The sequence below is a fragment of the Pistacia vera genome, unplaced genomic scaffold (assembly GCF_008641045.1).
Source record: "Pistacia vera cultivar Batoury unplaced genomic scaffold, PisVer_v2 Contig886, whole genome shotgun sequence".
In the NCBI taxonomy this organism is placed as follows: Eukaryota; Viridiplantae; Streptophyta; class Magnoliopsida; order Sapindales; family Anacardiaceae; genus Pistacia; species Pistacia vera.
This window is the reverse complement of record NW_022196763.1, coordinates 87535-107266: the sequence shown is the minus strand read 5'-3', so window position 1 is coordinate 107266 and position 19732 is coordinate 87535. Positions and strand designations below refer to the sequence as shown.

The 19732-nt window shown below is 35.8% G+C and overlaps 1 protein-coding gene across 1 annotated transcript; it reads left to right on the top strand.

Annotated features, from left to right (window-relative positions):
* Positions 1–10551: 10551 nt before the first annotated feature.
* Positions 10552–13740, top strand: LOC116119368 (receptor-like protein 54). Its single transcript, XM_031405307.1, has one exon. The coding sequence runs from the start codon at positions 10552–10554 to the stop codon at positions 13738–13740; it is 3189 nt and encodes a 1062-aa protein (XP_031261167.1).
* Positions 13741–19732: the final 5992 nt, after the last annotated feature.

The following is a 19732-nucleotide window of genomic DNA, read 5'->3' as shown; positions in this document are numbered from 1 at the left end:
TTTTCCTAAGTAACTTGAAAACCCTAGACTATAAATAAGGATTTTTAATTAGTTTTAAGGGGGAGAAGAAGAGGACGGCTACCAATTGAGAGATCGGGATCCTGAAAGCTCGTTCACCGATTAGAGAAGTTATCTTTTTCTTAGATTGATGTTTTTAATGAGAATGATGGGTTTTGTTATTTTAATTATGAACTAACTTTCTTGTCTAGGGCTAAGATGTAGCCCGATTTATGAATATATGTTGACTTGAATGGTTGTTCATCCTTATTGAGTTATGTTCTAAGTTTATTACTAGCATAATGCTTTCAATTCTCAAGGCCGAGGGTTGAATGATTGTAAGGGTTAGGTTGAGATCGAGAGATGAAACGATTTGTCTTAGGTAATAAAACCCTAGATTGAGCGAACGCTAGAGAAGGTTACCGCGATCTGTGAGGCTCTGGTAAATTCTATAGGCTTAATGACTCTTAGCTCCTAACTCCAATTTAGAGATATCTTGGGTTATTGTTTAAGGGTTAATTTGCTAATTGCTCGAGAGAGAGTTAGTGGAATAATAGGGGATTTGGTTTTTAGAATACACTCGATTAGGTTAACAACAAAAGTCAATGTATAGGATTAAATTGGTGTGAAATCTATGCCCTAGGTTTAGTCATATTGATTTTTAATTCAAAGTGTTTACAAGTTTCACTTTCATTCAGTACTTAATTTTTAGTGGTTAGTTTGTTTACTTTTTCATTAAAATCATCCTTAAACTTCAGTTTAATCAAATAGTAATAGAATATAATAGTTTGGTACTTGGTAGGTAGTTCCCTTGGGATTCGACACTCGTTTACTCGAGTTTTACTACTTGCGCGATTTCGTACACTTGCGAATAGCCTGTCATCGGCGAATCTTATGGTGGTGTCAAGGAGCTCTAAAGGCGCCAAAATTTGCTGGAATCAAGAAAGAAGGTCGACAATTGCGTGAACAATAGGTGGACGGCAATCGAGGGCTAATCAAAGTTTGGAATGATGAGGCTTTTGATGTAGAGGTGCCGACGAATCTTATGGTAGTGTCAAGGAGTTCTAACGGCACCAGAATTTGCTAGAATCAAGAAGGAAGTTCGACGGTTGCATGAACAATAGGTGGACGGTGAGCAACGAAAGGCTGAACAGCAGCCACTGAAAATGGATGGGTTTTGTTGTGGAGATGCCACCAAGTCTTATGGTGTTGTTATCTCCCTCGAACGATACCGAAATCTAGCGGGATTGACTTACAATTGGACTGCAATTCGTTACTATTCCGTCAGTCCAACCGCGACTCAATCTGGTTTGATTAAGAATACAAGTTTTCAAGGGAAATTGGACTAGAGATGATGTCGATTCCCGGTCAAACCGGTCTGACTAGCTGGTCCAGTCTGGTTTTCAAAACACTGCCTGTACATGAGTTTCGATTCTGAGTTTGTGTCCGCATACTCGACATTGTTCACAAAAAATTACAAATACACCCCTTATGTTTGTAAAAATGATAGATATACCCAGCCCAATCTCTTAGAAGCAGACCCGGATCCAGAGTCAGTGGTTCCTAGGATTTAGGAATTAGAATTGGACCCAGTCGGAACCAATTCCAAAATGCCTAAAACTGGAACTTGTACCCAATGTTCTTAAAACTGGACCAAGCCTTGACCAGTTCATGGGTCTGGTTCTTGGTTTGATCGGTGGATCAGTCGGTTGGACCATATTCTATAAAATTACATGTTAGTCCATAAATGTTTGAAATTCATCAAAAACACCCCTAAATAATTACCATGAGTCCCTAAATGTTTGAAATCTATCCAAAACACCCTTGTTGCACGAAGAGACTGTTGAGTGGTGGCGGCAGTGAAGATCGACGGCCAATCAAAGTTTGGAATGATGGGGCTTTTGATGTATAGGTGTCGACGAATCTTATAGTGGTGTCAAGGAGTTCTAAAGGCGTCTGAATTTGCCAGAATCAAGCAAGAAGGTCGATGGTTGCATGAACAATAGGTGGACAGAAATCGAGGGCTAATCGAAGTTTAGAATGATGGGGCTTTTGATGTAGAAGTGTCGGCGAATCTTATGGTGGTGTCAGGGAGTTCTAACGGTACCAGAATTTGCTAGAATCAAGAAGGAAGGTCGACGGTTGTGTGAATAATAGGTGGACAGCAAGCAACGAAAGGTTGGACGGCGCCACTGAAAATGGATGGGTTTTGTTGTGGAGATGCCGCCAAGTCTTGCAGTGTTGTTATCTCCCTCGAACGATGCTGGAATCTGATTGACTCGCAATTGGACTATAATTTGGCCCTATTCCGACAGTCCAACCGCGACTCAATCTAGTTTGGTTAAGATACCAGTTTTCAAGGGAAATTAGACCAGAGATGACGCCAGTTCTCGGTCGAACTGGTCTGATTGGCCAATCCAGTTCGATTTTCAAAACACTGCCTGTACCATGAGTTTCGATCCTGAGTCTGGGTCCGCGTACCCGACACAGTTCACAAATAATTACAAATACACCTCTAACGTTCACAAAAATGATAGATATACCCTGAAAAACTTATAAACACAACCCCAACTATTTGCAAAAATTACAAATACACCCCGAGTACATGTCGGTTCCACCCCAGGTACCCATTGGTGGAACTGACAAGTACTTGGACTTCAGTTCCAGTTTCGATTCCCGAGTCAGATTCCTGAATTGGTGGACTTGGACCCCGACCCGCACAATGCCGATTCTACCAAATTTGGAACTAGAATCGACACCCTTGTTCAACCCTAAAAATTTGATCACCCCTATGTATCCATAGAACCTACTATTTAAAATTGAAGTTTTTTATAAGACTTAAAACCCAAACTTTGGGAAAGCAAACCTCTAGCATAATTGCTCTACATACACATTATAGATGCAAGAGCACAAACTCTCTATTAAACAAATTTGAGGCGTCTTATAGGATTAAAAAAAAAAATTAGAAAGCATTCCATCATGGAGAGTGACATTAGAAGCAAGAGATGTCCTACAAGATCATGTTCCGTTCTCATAAGTGCTATTGCTCGTGAAATTCCATGTGTAATAGCATATAGTTGCTCTCGTAACACCAATGGTTATAAGCTGGCATATAAAGAAACTAATCAAATCAAGCACATATATTGTAAAAGTAAAACCCATTTGAGGGTTATGCTTTTTTAATTTGGAGAAGTTACAAAATATAGTTAATGGCTTAATTACTTCAAATGCGTGTATGCCAATGGCAGTCACACCTGGAACAATCACTGCATAACTCAGTCATACGTGTCCCAGAAGAATAGATTATTAATTTTAATTTATTAAAATATTATCTACCTTTTATAAATACAACACGTGTCAAGAGCATGTATTTGGTAGGCTTTATCATTCAATACACGTGAATTTTTTTTCTTTTTTATAAGTAAGCTTTTATCAATAAAAAGAAAAAGGATGTACAAAAAGCCCATAAAAGGCAATCCAGACAATTCTCTAGGTTAGAACCCAAAAAAATAGCCTATACACAATTATATATATTCACAATACACTCTTTCCGTCTCGAGACATGTCCCGGGTTAAGAACAAAACCAAAGAAACCCAGAAGACAACGCTTAAATGGGCAAGGTGTTCAAAAAAATACAAAAACCGAATCGAACCGGTAATTAAACTAAAAAATTGGTTAACCGAAAAAACGGTTCGGTTACGGTTCGAAAAATTAAAAAAACTAAATTTTCGGTTCGGTTACCTGTTCGGGAAAAATTAGAAATAGTTAACTGAAAACCGGTTTTTCAAATATATATATATATATAATATATTAAATAAATAAATAACAACCTAAACTAAAATAAATCCCTAATTCACTCAATCTAAAATCCCAACCCAAATTTTTTTTCTTAGTTCCCAATGTATTATCTATATTTACAATTTAATTTAGGACAAAATTAAAAAAAAAAAAAGTCTTATCAAAAAAAAAGGGAAAACTTTTAAAACGGTTAACCGGTTTTCCCTAAAACCGGTTCGGTTTTGGTTCAGGAATTTTTTCGAACCGGTTAACCGCTTTTGAACACCCCTAACAAAAACCCAACAACCACCTCCCCTCGACCCGAAAGAGGAAAAGACTCCGCACACAATGCCAAAAGCCCAAGGCATCGAAAAAAAGAAATTATTTTTTACACTTTTTTTTTAATGCCTTGCGCTATGGGTACATTCAAAAAATCAGAAATGACCGTGCCCAAATACACGTGATTTTGATTATACAAAAATTATAACCTAATTTTAATTTTGTTGGCTCAAGTCCGTGTTAATATGTATAAAAATTTAAGAATGCAGAGCTTACAAACAAACAAGAAACAAGTGGATTTGCATTATTTTATGTCCTGATTTTACTCTTATCACTTTCTCTCTTCAGTCAAATAAATGAGATTATGAACTGATCAAGAATGTGAAATTCGGTGAGTATTATCAAGATAAATTCAGTTTAAACAAATTATATATCCTTTTGCGATTTAATAATTGGAAAATTATAGTATTAGTAGTAACGTTACACTCCCATAATTGGGAATTGGCCCTTGGATCACTCTTTTTTTTTTTTTTTTTCTTTTGGTGACTGGGTGTGCCCGACTCTGAGTCAACTTGCGCATATTTCGATTAATCTCCTGAAATTCTAAAGTTAATGATCAAATAAAACCTTCAGTGACCACCCTTATTCACAACCGAAGAGAATCGAACTCATTACTTCTTAAGTAATACACCCAAGAGTCTCTATCGCCTCACCCGATCACCTGGTTTCAAGTAACGTTACCTCTACATTAGGGGCGATGCTACCCTAGTGGCCCACCCTCAAATTTAAAAAAAAAAAAAAAAAAGATATTAATATGTATAATTTTTGGATTTTAGCCCACCCTAACAGAAATGTTAAAAGACAAAAATATTAATGTGTAATTAATTTTTATTTTGGCGATAATAACATAAATATCTAGATCCACCCCTGTCCATATTGTAGAGTCAAACTAATTATTGTCACAATTAATTTAAAATAATAAAAATAAATAATATTTTAACCATAATTTTTTTTTTTTTTTTCTATCCAAAATAAAATTTATAACATATCAAATCTAAAATTGATTGTAAATTTGATACCCATAATTAAACTATTTTACAAATCTAAATATATATCTCACACCTGAACTTGAAATTATCACATCCACAGCACCTCACCAATATCTTAAATCTTCTAATAAACTGGAAAAAAAAAATTCACAAAAATGAAAATCATATAATCTCGGTGGCTGCGGCAGCTGCATCATGTACAATAGTAATATTGGAGCTGATACTGGCACTCGATTCACGGCTCTGATCATCATCATCTTGATCACTGAAGGCCTTCCTCTTGATGAACTCAATGCAGTCGGCGACGGCCTCGCTGTGGTGGGGATCCGCCGGGTTGTAATAATACGACTGTGACGCGTGAGATATCGAGGAAGAAGACGATAACGAACACGTTGTCCTTGCCCTTGTCCTTGCTGTTGTTGCTGCTGTCGTTGTTGGATTGTTTTGAACTTTTGAAAGCGCGGAGAGCATGATCAGACGAAACACCGCTTCACGAAAACGCTCAAGGAGGGTCATGGGAGTGAGGGGTTTGGAGGGTCGGGAGGCGGCGGAGGACGCGAGTCTTGGCTCTGATACCATGACAAATTAGCTTAGGGTTTGCGAATAAGCAAAAATGGAGAGAAAAAGTGTTTAACTTTTCTTTACTGGTAAACTGTTTTTACAATATACAGTGAAGAGTAAGCTTTACTCTTTTATACAAGCAAACGTAGGAGAAGATTAAAGTACTGTCGTTTTACAACTGTTTTTATTATAAAACAGAAACGACACCGTTGGTAGAATTACATTTTCCTCCTGATACTTGGCTCTTTTGCATTTTCGTTCTTTGACCAACAAGCTCAAGCGGCTTCTGCTAGATTCTGATTGCGCAAAGGAAGGTGGAATTGTCATCGAGGGAGAGCAGCAATGGTGGGAAGGGCTGCAATGGGAGGACCTTGCCATTCGCGCTAGTTTTGAACCTTGTTTCAAGGAGTGCTGGTAATACAAAGTATACGCTGTTGAATACAAGGTCCAGTGTCGATGACTCATTGTTAGGTGCATTAATACCATTCAAGTTTCTTTGTTGTATTTCGCATAGAATTTCTTTCGGGCCCTAGTTTCTTTCAAGTCACCACAGAGATCGTGAACCAAAAATAAATAAAAAAGGAGTTTCCGCATCTAGGTTGGGCTCCCGCAACATCATCTCATTTTGTGTTTAATATCCGCATATTTTGTTTTAAACTGGGATCAAATGGAGCAATGGATTTCCGCATCAAGGTTGGGTCATGTAACATCATCTCAATTGTGTTTAATGTCGCATATTTTTGTCTTAAACTACATAAGGGTTATCAACTACATACTTATTGTATGCAAATTCATATATGTATTGTTTGTAGGCCTCAAACCTAATGTTTGTGATTTTAAGATTCAGAATTTATGATATCCACTATTTTGTTTTTAGAGAAAAATATTTGGTACTAAAAAGTTTTATGGAAGTTCAAAAAGAGATTAGTTTTTACATACTCATACACGACTCGTCTTTGCCTATTGAGTCTTATAGGAGCGTCCAGATCCTATGAGATAGAGAAGGCTGGGACAAGTCCTGTCAAGCAATGTTTTTATACCCGTATCAAACCTTGACTTGGCCTAGGGACCCGTCCCTTGGTCGGGCGGTGACATCAGTGACATCGCCATGGCGTAATAGAATTTTAGAACCCTAATAGTTAATAAATTATTAATACCTAATTATTTTACGCTTTAATCCCACCTAATTATTCTACACCCTCCCATCATTTAAGGGTGTTAACCAAACCGAGCTTAAGACAATGTATAGTTGTTGTAGGATTTTTGTTGATTCGTATTTGTGAAATGGTTATGCTTAATTTTGTTGTTTTGGTTGCTGGAAAATGAATCTTTATGTTTGGGCAAAGGTCATACCCAACTGCCTCACCCACTGCCCAATTTTCTTTATCTTGGGTTTTTTTTGTGGGCCGAATTCGAGCTCGAGTCACTCATGAATCCTAAATTCTTCATCAAGCTTGAGCTTGAGCTCTATATCTCGAGCTCAGTCAAGCTTGAGCTTGTGTAAGTCCTTTACATATCGAGCCGATCTAAATATCTGAGTTTTAAAACATTGTTGTCAAGGACAGTGTCCAATGTCATTGACTCATTGTTAGGTACATGAATACCATTCAATTTTCAGTATATAAATTTATTTCTCTCCTATTTTCTAATGCTTTGAGATGGTGTTGGTTTCTTCTTCTGTATCTATATGTGCCCTACTCTCTGAAAGAAATTTCATGTAGGCATCACGAAAAATTATTTTATAGCATTTAGTCGGCTATGCGTGAAAATTCAATTTACTGAATAAAAAAAGAGTCTTATTTAAATAAGTTAAGAGAAGAGACTACAAACAAAAACGTCAAAAAGTGGAGACCACGCGGTTTTACCAAGAAGCAATCAATTAAATAAGAGTCGGAGAGGCATTCATCCCTCAAGTTTGATGTAATTATAAAACCAGCCTTGATATTTCAAAATAATAATTATTTTCTGCCGTCCGTGCAAGGTTGATGAGCCATCTGAACATAAACCTTTACAAGTTTATAAATATTTATAGAATTATCCTTTTACAATTTATCTTAGCATCTAAAACTAAAACTTAACGACAGAGAGTTTTAAGTTTTGTTAGAAACCTTTGAGGGACTTTCTGTAATTAATTAAACTTCAGGGATTAAAATTGGACTCGTTAAATAATTATTATTGCCATGGGTATTATCGTCATTTAGGAAAAATTGACCAAATTTTAATACTGGCCTTTTCCTGTTATTTTATGTTTAAGACAAAAAGATTAATGTTACTGGCTTTCCTAACACTGAGAACGCGGTACGAAAAGGAGGCGTTAACAGCCGTAGATTATGGTCCATGGTTCGAGGGACCACGATCTAAGGATAACCAGTGAACCAGTGACAATACTGTGGGGATAAGTTAACAATAAGTACACTTTTTGACTGTGTCAATGGCTGAGTTAGATTTTGATAAAGTATTGAGAGAGACCCACAGATTTACAGGTCCGCAATTTGCCCTTGCTTACTTTGACTGATAATTTGTTTTTTTTCTTGTTGTTCAACCATGCGGATGGGAGAGATCTTTTTATCTGATGCGGATGGGAGAGATCTTTTAATCTTCCAATTAAATTATTGAAGTCTTGAGACCAATTCTTCGCTACGTCGGCCTAAGAACAACTTACAATTATCAAGATACGTTAAACTAGAGGAAAGAGAGTACAGTTAACTAGAAAGTTACTTCAAGCATTAAATTATTTTCTTTCTTTATTTATTATTTATTATTTGTCAATCTAGTCTATTATATACAGACCCTCCATTTCTCTTCTATTTATAGCAGTAGAAAATATTCGATTGTTTCACACTGTTTAGCTATAAAATATACAAACCGGAAAATGAGTGTGTTTTTGATAAAAGTGAAATGTAAACAAACATTTTGTACTACTATAGAGAAATTAATATTATATATTGTGGTCATTTTTATTATTTCTTTATATAATATTGGGGTCATTTTTATTTATTTCTTTATATAATTAAAATTGATAGAAATTAATATTATATATTGGGTCATTTTTATTATTTCTTTATATAATTTAAAATTGATAGAAATAATTAATATTATATATTGTGGTCATTTTTAATTATTTCTTTATATAATTAAAATTGAACAAGTCAAATTCCAAACTCTAATTCGTAGCAATTTCATAAGTAAGAATATGATGGTTGGTAACAATTGTTGTATGAACACAAAAATTAAAAATTAAAAAACATTTTCCCTTCGATTGTCTTGAAGGGATTAATATATTTTAGATTTAGATGGCATTAGCTATTGTTTTCATTTTTATTTATTTTAAAAGAATTGTAACATCTATTTACTTATCATTCTTATTTTAAAAAAGAAGAAAAAAAAAATAGATAATCACATACATAACTAAAAGAATGAAAACACATAAAAAGTAAACAAGAGTTTTAAAGTTCTTGCTTTCCATTTTTTTCCCCAATATTTCACATTTAATATAGAGAATATTGTAGACCAAGACTTTAATTAAATTATTGAAGTCTTGTCACCAATTCTTCGCTGCGTGAGCCTATGAACAACCTATAATTCTCAAGATACGTTAAACTAGAGGAAAGAGAGTACAGCCAACTAGAGAGTTACTTCAAGCATTAAATTGTTTTCTTTCTTTCTTTATTAATGGGAGAACGACTTACACATACCCAAAGTTTGTCGTAACAACAAATTAGTATCTAAAAGGTTTTAAAATGACAAATAGGTACCTTTCGTCATGTTCTGTTAATGATTTCTGTTTATTAATAGTGAAAAGACTAAAATGCCCTTAAAAGTTTGAATTTTAGTTTTTTATAAATTTAAAAATATCTAAAAAACCCCTAGGTTTACAAATTTAACTAAATAACCCAATATATAAAATTTTTATAAAATAACAAAAACACCCCCGCCACCCGCACTGTCAGATTCCGGCCACCACCGTCGGAATCTAGCCGGGAAGTTGCATTACGACACAGACCCGTCGGATCTGTGTCGTAACGCCTCGATCTGGCTTTTTCTGGCCAGATCCGTGGCTGATCTGGCCGAAAAAGGCCAGATCTACGGCTAGATCTGGCCGTCGACGCCGCAAAACTCCATCTGCGGCGTCGAATGCTAGATCTGGCCATAGATCTGGCCTTTTCCGGCTAGATCAGCGGCGGATCTGGACGGAAAAGGCCAGATCTGGCTGCTGCTTCGACGGCCAGATCTGGCCTTTTCCGGCAAGATCTGTGGCAGATCTTGCCGGAAAAGGCAAGATCGGCACGTTACGACACAGATCCGACGGGTCTGTGTCTTAACGCAAACTTCTGGCCAGATTCCGGCGGTGGTGGCGGGAATCTGGCACTGTGGGTAGCGGGGGTGTTTTTGTTATTTTACAAAAATTTTATATATTGGGGTATTTAGTTAAATTTGTAAACCTAGAGGGTTTTTTAGAAATTTTTAAATTTATAAAACACTAAAATTCAAACTTTTAAGGGTATTTTAGTCTTTTCACTATTAATAAACAGAAATCACTAACAGAATATGACGGAAGGTATCTATTTGTCGTTTCAAAACCTTTTGGGTATCAACTTATCGTTATGACAAACCTTGGGTATGCACAAGTCGTTCGGCCTTTATTAATACGTTAAACTAAACGCCGAAACACGTAAATTATTTCGTGTTTTGTGTGGGTTAAACTAGAGGAAAGAGAGTACCTCACTGGTGGATGACCAAGACTTGGTGGAGTAGACCTCAGTGAATGACCAAGACTTTCCTTCTCTTTCTATTTATCTATATAATACATAGACATTTCATCTTCACTTCTCATCTCTCAACACAATTTTAAGCAGTTTCTATTTTCTTTTATTTCCAGTGAAAAACATGTGGAGTTTATCATGGCATAATCTACTCCCCTGCCTCCTCTTCATGTACTTGAATTTTCGAGTTACTTTCTCTTTGCCTATTAATTCTTCTTCTCCTTCTACAAAACTTTGCTCCCCTGAGCAAAGTTTAGCCTTACTCCAGTTTAAGAATACCTTGACAATTGATAATAGTTCTTATTATGATTGTGAAGAACATTCTCATCCTAAGACAGACTCCTGGAAGGAGAGTACTGATTGCTGCTCATGGGATGGAGTCACTTGTGATAGCTTCACAGGTCAAGTGATTGGCCTTGATCTTTCTTCTAGTTGGATCCGTGGCACTGTCTATGACAACAGTAGTCTCTTCCTCCTTCACCGTCTCCAGAAGCTCAATCTAGCTTGTAATGATTTTAGTGAATCCACTATCTCATCCAAGTTTGGTCAGTTCATGCAACTGACACATCTTAACCTTTCTCTCTCCGGTTTCTATGGCCTAATACCTACTGAAATCTATCACCTAGCAGAACTTGTTTCAATTGATCTTTCTGGTAACTGGGGGCTTGAATTACTAGAACTCAGCCAACATGTTTTCGGTAAGCAATTGCAGAATCTAACAAAACTAAGACTTCTTGATGGTGTGAATATGTCTTCAGTTGCTCCTGGCTCCTTGGTGAACCTGCCTTCAACTCTAATATCTCTTGTTATCAGCAATACACGCCTGCAAGGCAACTTCCCAGAAGACGTTTTTCGCCTTCCATTCCTCCAAAAGTTCAGTTTAACCGGAAATGAATTTCTAACAGGTACTTTACCAAAGTATAATTGGAGCTCTTCACTGAGATTCTTGGATCTCTCTGGCACAAATTTCTCAGGAAAGTTACCTGACACAATCGGCAACCTTATATACTTGAATGTTTTGAATCTCTCAAGCGTCCCTTTGTACTTCCATATGAAGGATCTTTCTTTCAACAAATTCAAAGGGCCGATTCCAACATCATTTTGGAACTGCACGGAAATAACTTCTTTGGATTTGTCAGGCAACAACTTTACAGGCGAAGTTGCAACGTCATTATCTAAACTCAGTCAGCTTAAAAGTTTAAATCTCAGTGGGAACAATTTTGAAGGAAAGTTCCCCGATGTTTTTGGCAATCTCAGCAAATTAACTGATCTAGATCTTTCATTGAACAATTTCAGTGGTCAGTTGCCGTCTTCAGCATTCAACCTCTCACAGCTTTCTGTTTTAGACTTATCCAAAAATCAAGTTGAAGGTCATATACCATTTCAAGAAAGTGGTCTTTCAAATCTAATTTCTCTCAAGATGTCTAATAATTTTCTTGCCGGAAGAGTACCATCTTGGTTGTTTACTCTGCCATCTTTAGAGACATTAGACCTTAGCAATAACAAACTCACAGGTCCAATTGAGGAGTTCCATCCGACTGGTTCAGTGAAAGATGTTTCTTTGATGAATAACGAGATTCGAGGTCCAATTCCAAATTCCATGTTTGAACTCTTAAACCTTACATCCCTCCACCTTTCATCCAACAACTTGAGTGACAATGTTAATGCATACAAGTTGTCTAAGCTCAAAAATCTCGTTTCCATTGACCTCTCTCACAACACCTTACTATCATTTGTTAATCAGAAAAATGAAACCTTTACGTTGCCCAGCCTTCAGAGCTTCAGTTGCTCTTCTTGCCACATAAATGAATTCCCTATTTTCTTAAGAACTTCATACACCTTGTATTTCTTAGACCTTTCAAACAATAGAATTCATGGCGAAATTACTCAATGGCAATTTGAATTGTTTCACAATTTGTTTTGTTTGAATCTTTCTCACAATTTTCTTACGAGTTTCTTCCCTTTTGAAAAAACTTCAAATATGAATCTATGGGTTCTTGACCTTCAATCCAACTTGCTCCAAGGCCCACTTGCAATTTTACATGCACCATTGATGGACACCTTATTACTTTCCCACAACATGTTGACGGGAGAGATCTCTTCGTCAATTTGCAACTTGAGCAATATGCATGTTCTTGACCTGTCTAACAATAGCTTAAGTGGAACAATTCCTCAATGTCTAGGAAACGCTTCTAGTCTTTCACTCTTGAACCTTGAAATGAACAATTTCCATGGTAACATCCCCTCAATATCTGCATATAGCTCCATTCAATATATCAACCTTAACGACAATAATTTGGAGGGATCATTACCACCTACATTGGTTAACTGTTGTGATTTGGAAGTTCTAAATGTTGGGAACAACATGATAAATGATACTTTTCCTCATTGGTTTGCAAAGCTTCCACGGCTAAAAGTTCTAATATTGAGATCTAATAGATTTCATGGTTCCGTTGGAAAATCAAAGACAAGATTATCATTTCATAAGCTACGAATAATTGATATCTCTCACAATCAGTTCACAGGTACTTTGCCAACAAGATTTTTTGAGAAATTTAATATGATGGGCGGGAAAAAATTTACAGGTCAATTGGAATATCTGGTAGTGGAAATGCTTTCACCGTTTCGATTCAGCTATTGGGAGCTTCCGCATTATTATTTATATTATTCAATTGTTTTAACAATGAAAGGTGTTGATAGAGAAATAGACAGAATTCAAAACGTTTTCACAATGATGGATTTGTCAAACAACCAATTTGAAGGACAAATTCCTAAAGCTATTGGAAAGCTTAATTACCTGCAGGCCCTCAACTTGTCTCATAATAATCTTACAGGTCATATTCCACCATTATTGGAAAATTTGACACAACTTGAATCATTGGACTTCTCCTTCAACAACTTCGTTGGAGAGATTTCTAATCAGCTGACAAGTCTAAAATTTCTTTCTATGTTTAACCTTTCATACAACCAACTTGTTGGATCCATACCTCATGGATATCAATTTGATACATTTCAAAATGACTGTTATATTGGAAACTTTGGGTTGTGTGGATCCCCATTGTCAAGGAAGTGTATTCCTGATAAGCCACCATCTCCAATACCATCAATCTACCATGAAGAAGATGATGAGTCGAGCTGGTTTGATTGGAAAATTGCCTTGATGGGTTATGGATGTGGACTGGTGTTGGGCTTATCCATTGGATATATTGTATTCACAACAAGAAAACCGCAATGGTTCGTAAGGAAGATTGAAAGAGTAAGTCTGAGAAACATGAGGAAAGTTGAAAAAAGGCCTCCAAGAAGAAGAAATTAGTAAGTTCATGTACTGCTCTTTCATGTTTGAGTTTTTAATCTTCTTCTTCTACTGTTTTTAACCATTCTCATTATTATTCATGTTTTGGCAGGAGAATTCCACCTCCTTTCTCCAACAAAAAGTAAACCCACTTGCAGAACTGGTTTTGGATTCTATATCCTTTTCTAGGTCTCTGTTCTTGAAATTTTTGAACTTTATACTTTAGAATTGGTCCTTCATGTTTGTTTTTTGAATTTTAATTTTAAGCTCACTTCCATAATTGATTTTCGATTCAGTTTGCACTTCTGGTCCTCTGTTTTATTTTACAATTCATCTCCTTGCCCTGTTTTTTTGTATTAGCATAGTTAATTTTCTTTAGTCAAAGTAAAATCCATTCAATTACTATAATTTGGTGAGGGCATGGTAGTCATGGGGTTATTTTCATTGCGTCGCTCACAAATTTTATCCATAAACATTTGGGGGAAAAAAATTATATACGAACATATTACAACCCAAGAATGAAAATTCTCCAATGCTTCGAGTTGGTTCAGCTGGAAATTGCTTTGATGGGTTACAAATGTGGATTAGTAATAGGCTTGTCTTTGGGATATATTATAGGGGTGGGCATGGGTAATGGGTAGAACCAGAACCAGAGTCGTCTCAATAGGGTGTGTTTTGTAATTTTTATATCAAATATTATTTGACATATAAGGAATTGCAATCACAAATTGGGGAAAAAAAGGGAAAAAAAAAAAAAAAAAAAAGTGTCAAACTCATGTCTTCACCCATTGTCCAGTATACGATTTGTTCTCAGTTCATGTCATCGACCTTCCGTCGCCATCCAGTCAACCATCCGATTGGTAAATAATTTTATTCAATGATTTTACTTTTTAAGCTACTAATTGACTTTCTTGTGTTTATTTTGTAGAAATGACTGGATTTGACGAAGGAATATCCACAGCAAATTTGGAGCATGAGACATGATGTTTTAATGATTGCATTTCACTATTTTGTTATTATGTAACTTATGTTATTTGAAATGATGAATGTTATTTATAATTTTCAGATTGGGAATAGTAGTTGTAGAAGATGTGATTTTTTTAAGCAAACTGCAGGGTGTATGTGTGAATTTTGTGAACTACTAGGGGTGTACTGTAATTTTTTAAGGGTATATTTATCATTTTTAAAATAATAGGGGTAATTTAATTCTCCTATGTACCGGGGACAGGAACGGAACCTGCATTTCAAGTTCCAGTTCCAGGAACTGACCGATTCTGATTCCCATTCCCAGCAATTTTGATAGGTACCTGAAACCACTCACCCTTATTTTTTATATTATATTCGCAATTGGATAACTGCTATGGTTTGTAATGATAGTTGAAAGAATAAGGTTTAGAAACATGAGAAGAGTGAACAGAAATCATCCAAGAAGAAGACATTAGAGAGTTTTCAACTTTCTCTTTCTTTCCAGAGCAAGGAGGATAGCCGGTTGTGTCTACATGTCTAGTTATCATCGTCAAGCCATCGATTTTCTTCCACTCTCTCTAGACAAGTAATTCATATGTTATTTTTGAAGTAATTCAAGTAGATGGTAAGCTAATATATTTTTCACGCGCTTTAGATAATGCGGTTCTGTTGGAGTTACTGAGTGTTTTGCTTTTTATAAATGAATCATTAATAATAATAATAATAAAATCACTCTGTTAAAATTTATTTGTCGGTTATTTTGGGTTGTGAAATTAGATGTGAAGTAAATGACAAGCTAATAGTCTTTTGCTCTATTAAATGGCAATGCTGAAATTACTAGTCCTATTGATGAAAGCAAATGAGAATGCTAAACAGAAGATGCGAAGGAGAAGAAAATTAGGTGTGCTCCACTTTAATTTCCTGTAAGTCAGCTATGCTATTTAAATCTTGAAAAGTCTATTGATTACAAATTGTTTAGACTACATCATGATCCAAGTTAATTCTTAGTTCTTTTTTAGTTGAATAAAAGGTTTTTCGTGCTCACTAGTGTTGCAGTACTGCTTCTCTTTACTCCTTTCAGCAGGTTTGCAGATAAAAGTATCAAGGATACAACACAGAGAGTTTATTGATAGAAGTTGGATGTAGAAATGGAGCCTTAAATAGAATAGTGCTGCAAGATTATGTTGACTTTGTCTTCACATTCTTTTGGGATATTGTGTTTGTTTTCCTATTTGTTCTTATGTCAAATTATATATATTTAAGAAAAACTATTTAATAAAGAATACAAATGTGAATAGGAATAGGAATATAATTATGAGAGTCTTATTACAAATTCAAATATGAATTTCATTAGAAATAAAATGTCTCATATACTACCTATAAATCTAGAGCTAAGAACCAAATCAAGGTTATAAGAGAATGTGAGAACACAAGACATTTGATGTAAGAGTTATTAAATGCCATGGGTAGTCTCCTAGAAACTATGATGATTTTTGCTCTAGGTATTAGGTTGAGCATGGTTAAAAAGTGTATTCTTGTATATCATGTTAATGAAACTATAGTGGAATTCTCTCATCCGTGGATGTAGGTAATGTATGCCGAACCAAGTAAATATCGTGTCTCTTTGTGTGGTGTGATTTTATTCTTATATTATTAATCTCGAATGTATGTTTTTTCTTGCGCGATTTCCTAACACATTCATCACGTTCTGAAACTTATAGTTGGACTCCTTTGGTGACATTTAGTGCCACCTAATTGGAAACAAAATTTGTGCTTAATTCTCCTAAAACAATTTCTAAGATCTTCATGCTAAAATTGTGGCTGCATGGTCTTAATCCCAGATTTTTTTAATCCGCAATTTTTGAAATGCAATGACCTCGAAAACTTTGTAAATATGAGCACCAATTGCAAGAGAAACACAAGTGAATTATGGACAGAGAATATTGTTGTTGAAGAATATTCTATAGGATTTTCCGCTAGATGTACAATGGCTGTACAATCAATTTCGCAATAAATTCACCTTGTACAATTACCAGGTAAAGCTTATATTTCTTTCTCTTTCATTCGCTAAACGATGATGGCGGGACATTTTCGACGGCTTACCCCAACTTCCACTTCCAGGGTGGAAGATGGGTCTCTTCTGCTCTGATCTTTAGGATAAGACTTTCGCTTCATAATTTGCAACAGCGTAGGCTTGAAACAGTTTCTCATTTCTCCAATATAAAACTCAAACTCTATTCTTCTAATTAATTTTAAACCCATGAAATGGCTCAAGGAGTTGCTGATTCTTTTGAGTTACTGCTAAATTGTCATCTTTAAGCAGTTTTGAGAAAGTAAAATTAATCTTTCTCTATGCTCGTTCGAAGAAATAGTTGGTGTTTCTGTTGGTAGGGTTAAATTTTGCCCCCACGAGCTGTCACCGCCGTTTCAAAACATGCAGTGACGTCTAGAGCTAGTGGCAGGCCTTAGCATAGAACAGCCCACATAACAAGCCTTGAATTTTTCGGCATAGCACAATGAAGATGACGTTCATATCCCCATAAACTAACGGTAATGTCCATATTCTCGTTAACTAACAATGACGAGTTGACCTTGCGGGTAGCTAACGGTGACGCCCATGTGTTGTTACCTAACAATGACGTCTATATGTCGTTAACTAACGGTAACATCCATATGAATATTGTGTAATTGTGACCATTGTTCTGAGAATTTCCGTCAACGTCATCGTTATCTCGCAGTTAAGGTCAGCATCACCATTTACTTGTTTGGACTATCTTTTATCGAACACAATCTCTTCTTCTCCAGTCAGATCTATAGAAGAAAGAGAAACCAGAGTTAGGTTTTCTGAATGTTTTAAGATTATATCAGAAAGAAGAAAAAAAATCTTACAGATTTCGAATGTTCAAAAATCAAGCACCACTATTTAAGTATCGCGAAACAAAGCCCAATCAACGTCGTCTTTCTTAGCCAAGCGAAGCCACTCCCTGTCTCCACTGTACAACTTTTACAATTAACCCTAAATTTCACTCGCCATGAAATTTCTTAGTGTTTATATACCAAACAACCAAAATTCAGCTGTTCGAGTCTCCATATTTTCTCGACACGCATTTACGAAAGTACAGTGTATAACTAATTTTGTGTAATTACAACCGAAATTGCAAACAAAACAACAAAAAATTCCTTAAAAATGACCTTTATACCTAAAGAAGCTATTGAAATCATTGCTCAGAGTATTGGAATTACCAATTTGTCTCCCGATGTTGCCCTCGCTGTCGCTCCCGATGTTGAGTATCGCATGCGCGAAATTATGCAGGTCAATATAATTTATTTATTTTTAAATTTTGGTGGTTACTGATTTTTTGAGTTCTGGAGTTTTAAAACATTGTTAATTGATAGTGAACCTTGATGCTTTGAACTTGTAGGAGGCGGTTAAATGTATGCGGCACGCACGTAGAACAGTTTTGAGAGCTGAGGATGTTGATCGTGCACTTAAGAAATGTGGAGGTAAATAATTTGTATTTTTAGCTTTTTTTTTTTTTTTTAATTCATTGTTGTGGGTTTTGGAGTATAGTTTCAAAAGTAATGTGAAAATTTTATGTTTAGTTGTGGATTTGGTTATTGGAGTGGTGAAATAATTTGTTTTATGCTTTTTGATTTGCAAGGGAGTTTGGAAGTTTAATTTTGAAACTTACGCGAAATCTTTAGTTTTACTTGTGGATTTGGTTGTTCATTTATAAATTTTAACTCTTGCCAGGCAATAAATGGATTTGGTTCGAGTGATTCTTTGCCATTCAAAAGGGCGGATGGGCTTAAGTATTTGTACTATATTGATGACAAGGATGTGGATTTTAAGGATGTACGGAAATGAAAATGTGGTTTTAAATTGTGTGATAAATGGCTTTTTGTTGCTTGCTATTCTCTTATTTTGCATGTTGGAATGGATGCAGGTGTTGGCAGCACCTTTACCAAAGGCACCTATTGAAACATCTGTTACTACTCACTGGCTAGCAATTGAAGGTGTTTAGCTTGCTATTCCAGAAAATGCTCCAGTTGAAGGTATTGTTTTGACCTCTGTTGGAATACTAGTTAATAGAATGGGAAACTGGGAGACTGGTTTCTAAAAGTATGTAGAATAATACTTTGGGTACTAATGGATGGGTACTAATCTGTGTACTAACTAAAGCATAGTACCCGTACTATGCGCATAGTATCCCGTACTATGCGCATAGTACGGGTACTATGCTTTAGTTAGTACACAGATTAGTACCCATCCGTTAGTACCCATAGCATCACTCAAGTATGTATATATGGAAGAACTTTGGGTTTCCTAAATTACGTTGGAGTAAACATCATGGATGCTATCATTTAGAGTGTTTTTCATTGGTTAGATTTCTATAGGTTGTTTGCTTCTGAGCCTTAGTATTTTTCTGTTTTATGGCCAAGTGGACTGCTCCATGTTTTGATCTAGTGATTCTTAGGTTTATGGACTATTGCAATATCTATGGCCTCTTAAGTCTTAACTTTTTGATGATTTTGCTATCATGGGCATTTTAGATTGTATTATACTTTTTTTGCAGCCCCTGCAGCAGTCTCTGATGGCAAAAGATCTGATTACAGGGAAGATGGGCTTTCCGCTGACATTAAACGACCTGCTAAGCATGTACTTTCTAGGGAGCTTCAGGTATATTGTATATCCTGTGCCATATGATTTTAACAAAATGTAAAAAATAATGAACTTTTTTATGACAGAAGCTTTCTGTAATCTCCTTTGCAGTTTTACTTTGACAAAATAAAACAGCTTACAGTGAATAGATCTAACTCTATCCTCTTTAGACAATCATTAACAAGCCTGGCAACAAGCTCAGCAATACAGCCGTTGGTTCCTTTGTTAACATACTTCATTGCTGATGAGGTAGTCTCAAGGATCTTCAGCTTTGTCTTTTCAGAACATATATCAGAGAATTGAAGCTTTTCTGTCGGATAATTATCTTGTGTTTTTTTTCGCTGTATTACATCCTTTAATAAAATGTCAAGTGTCCACTTTGTT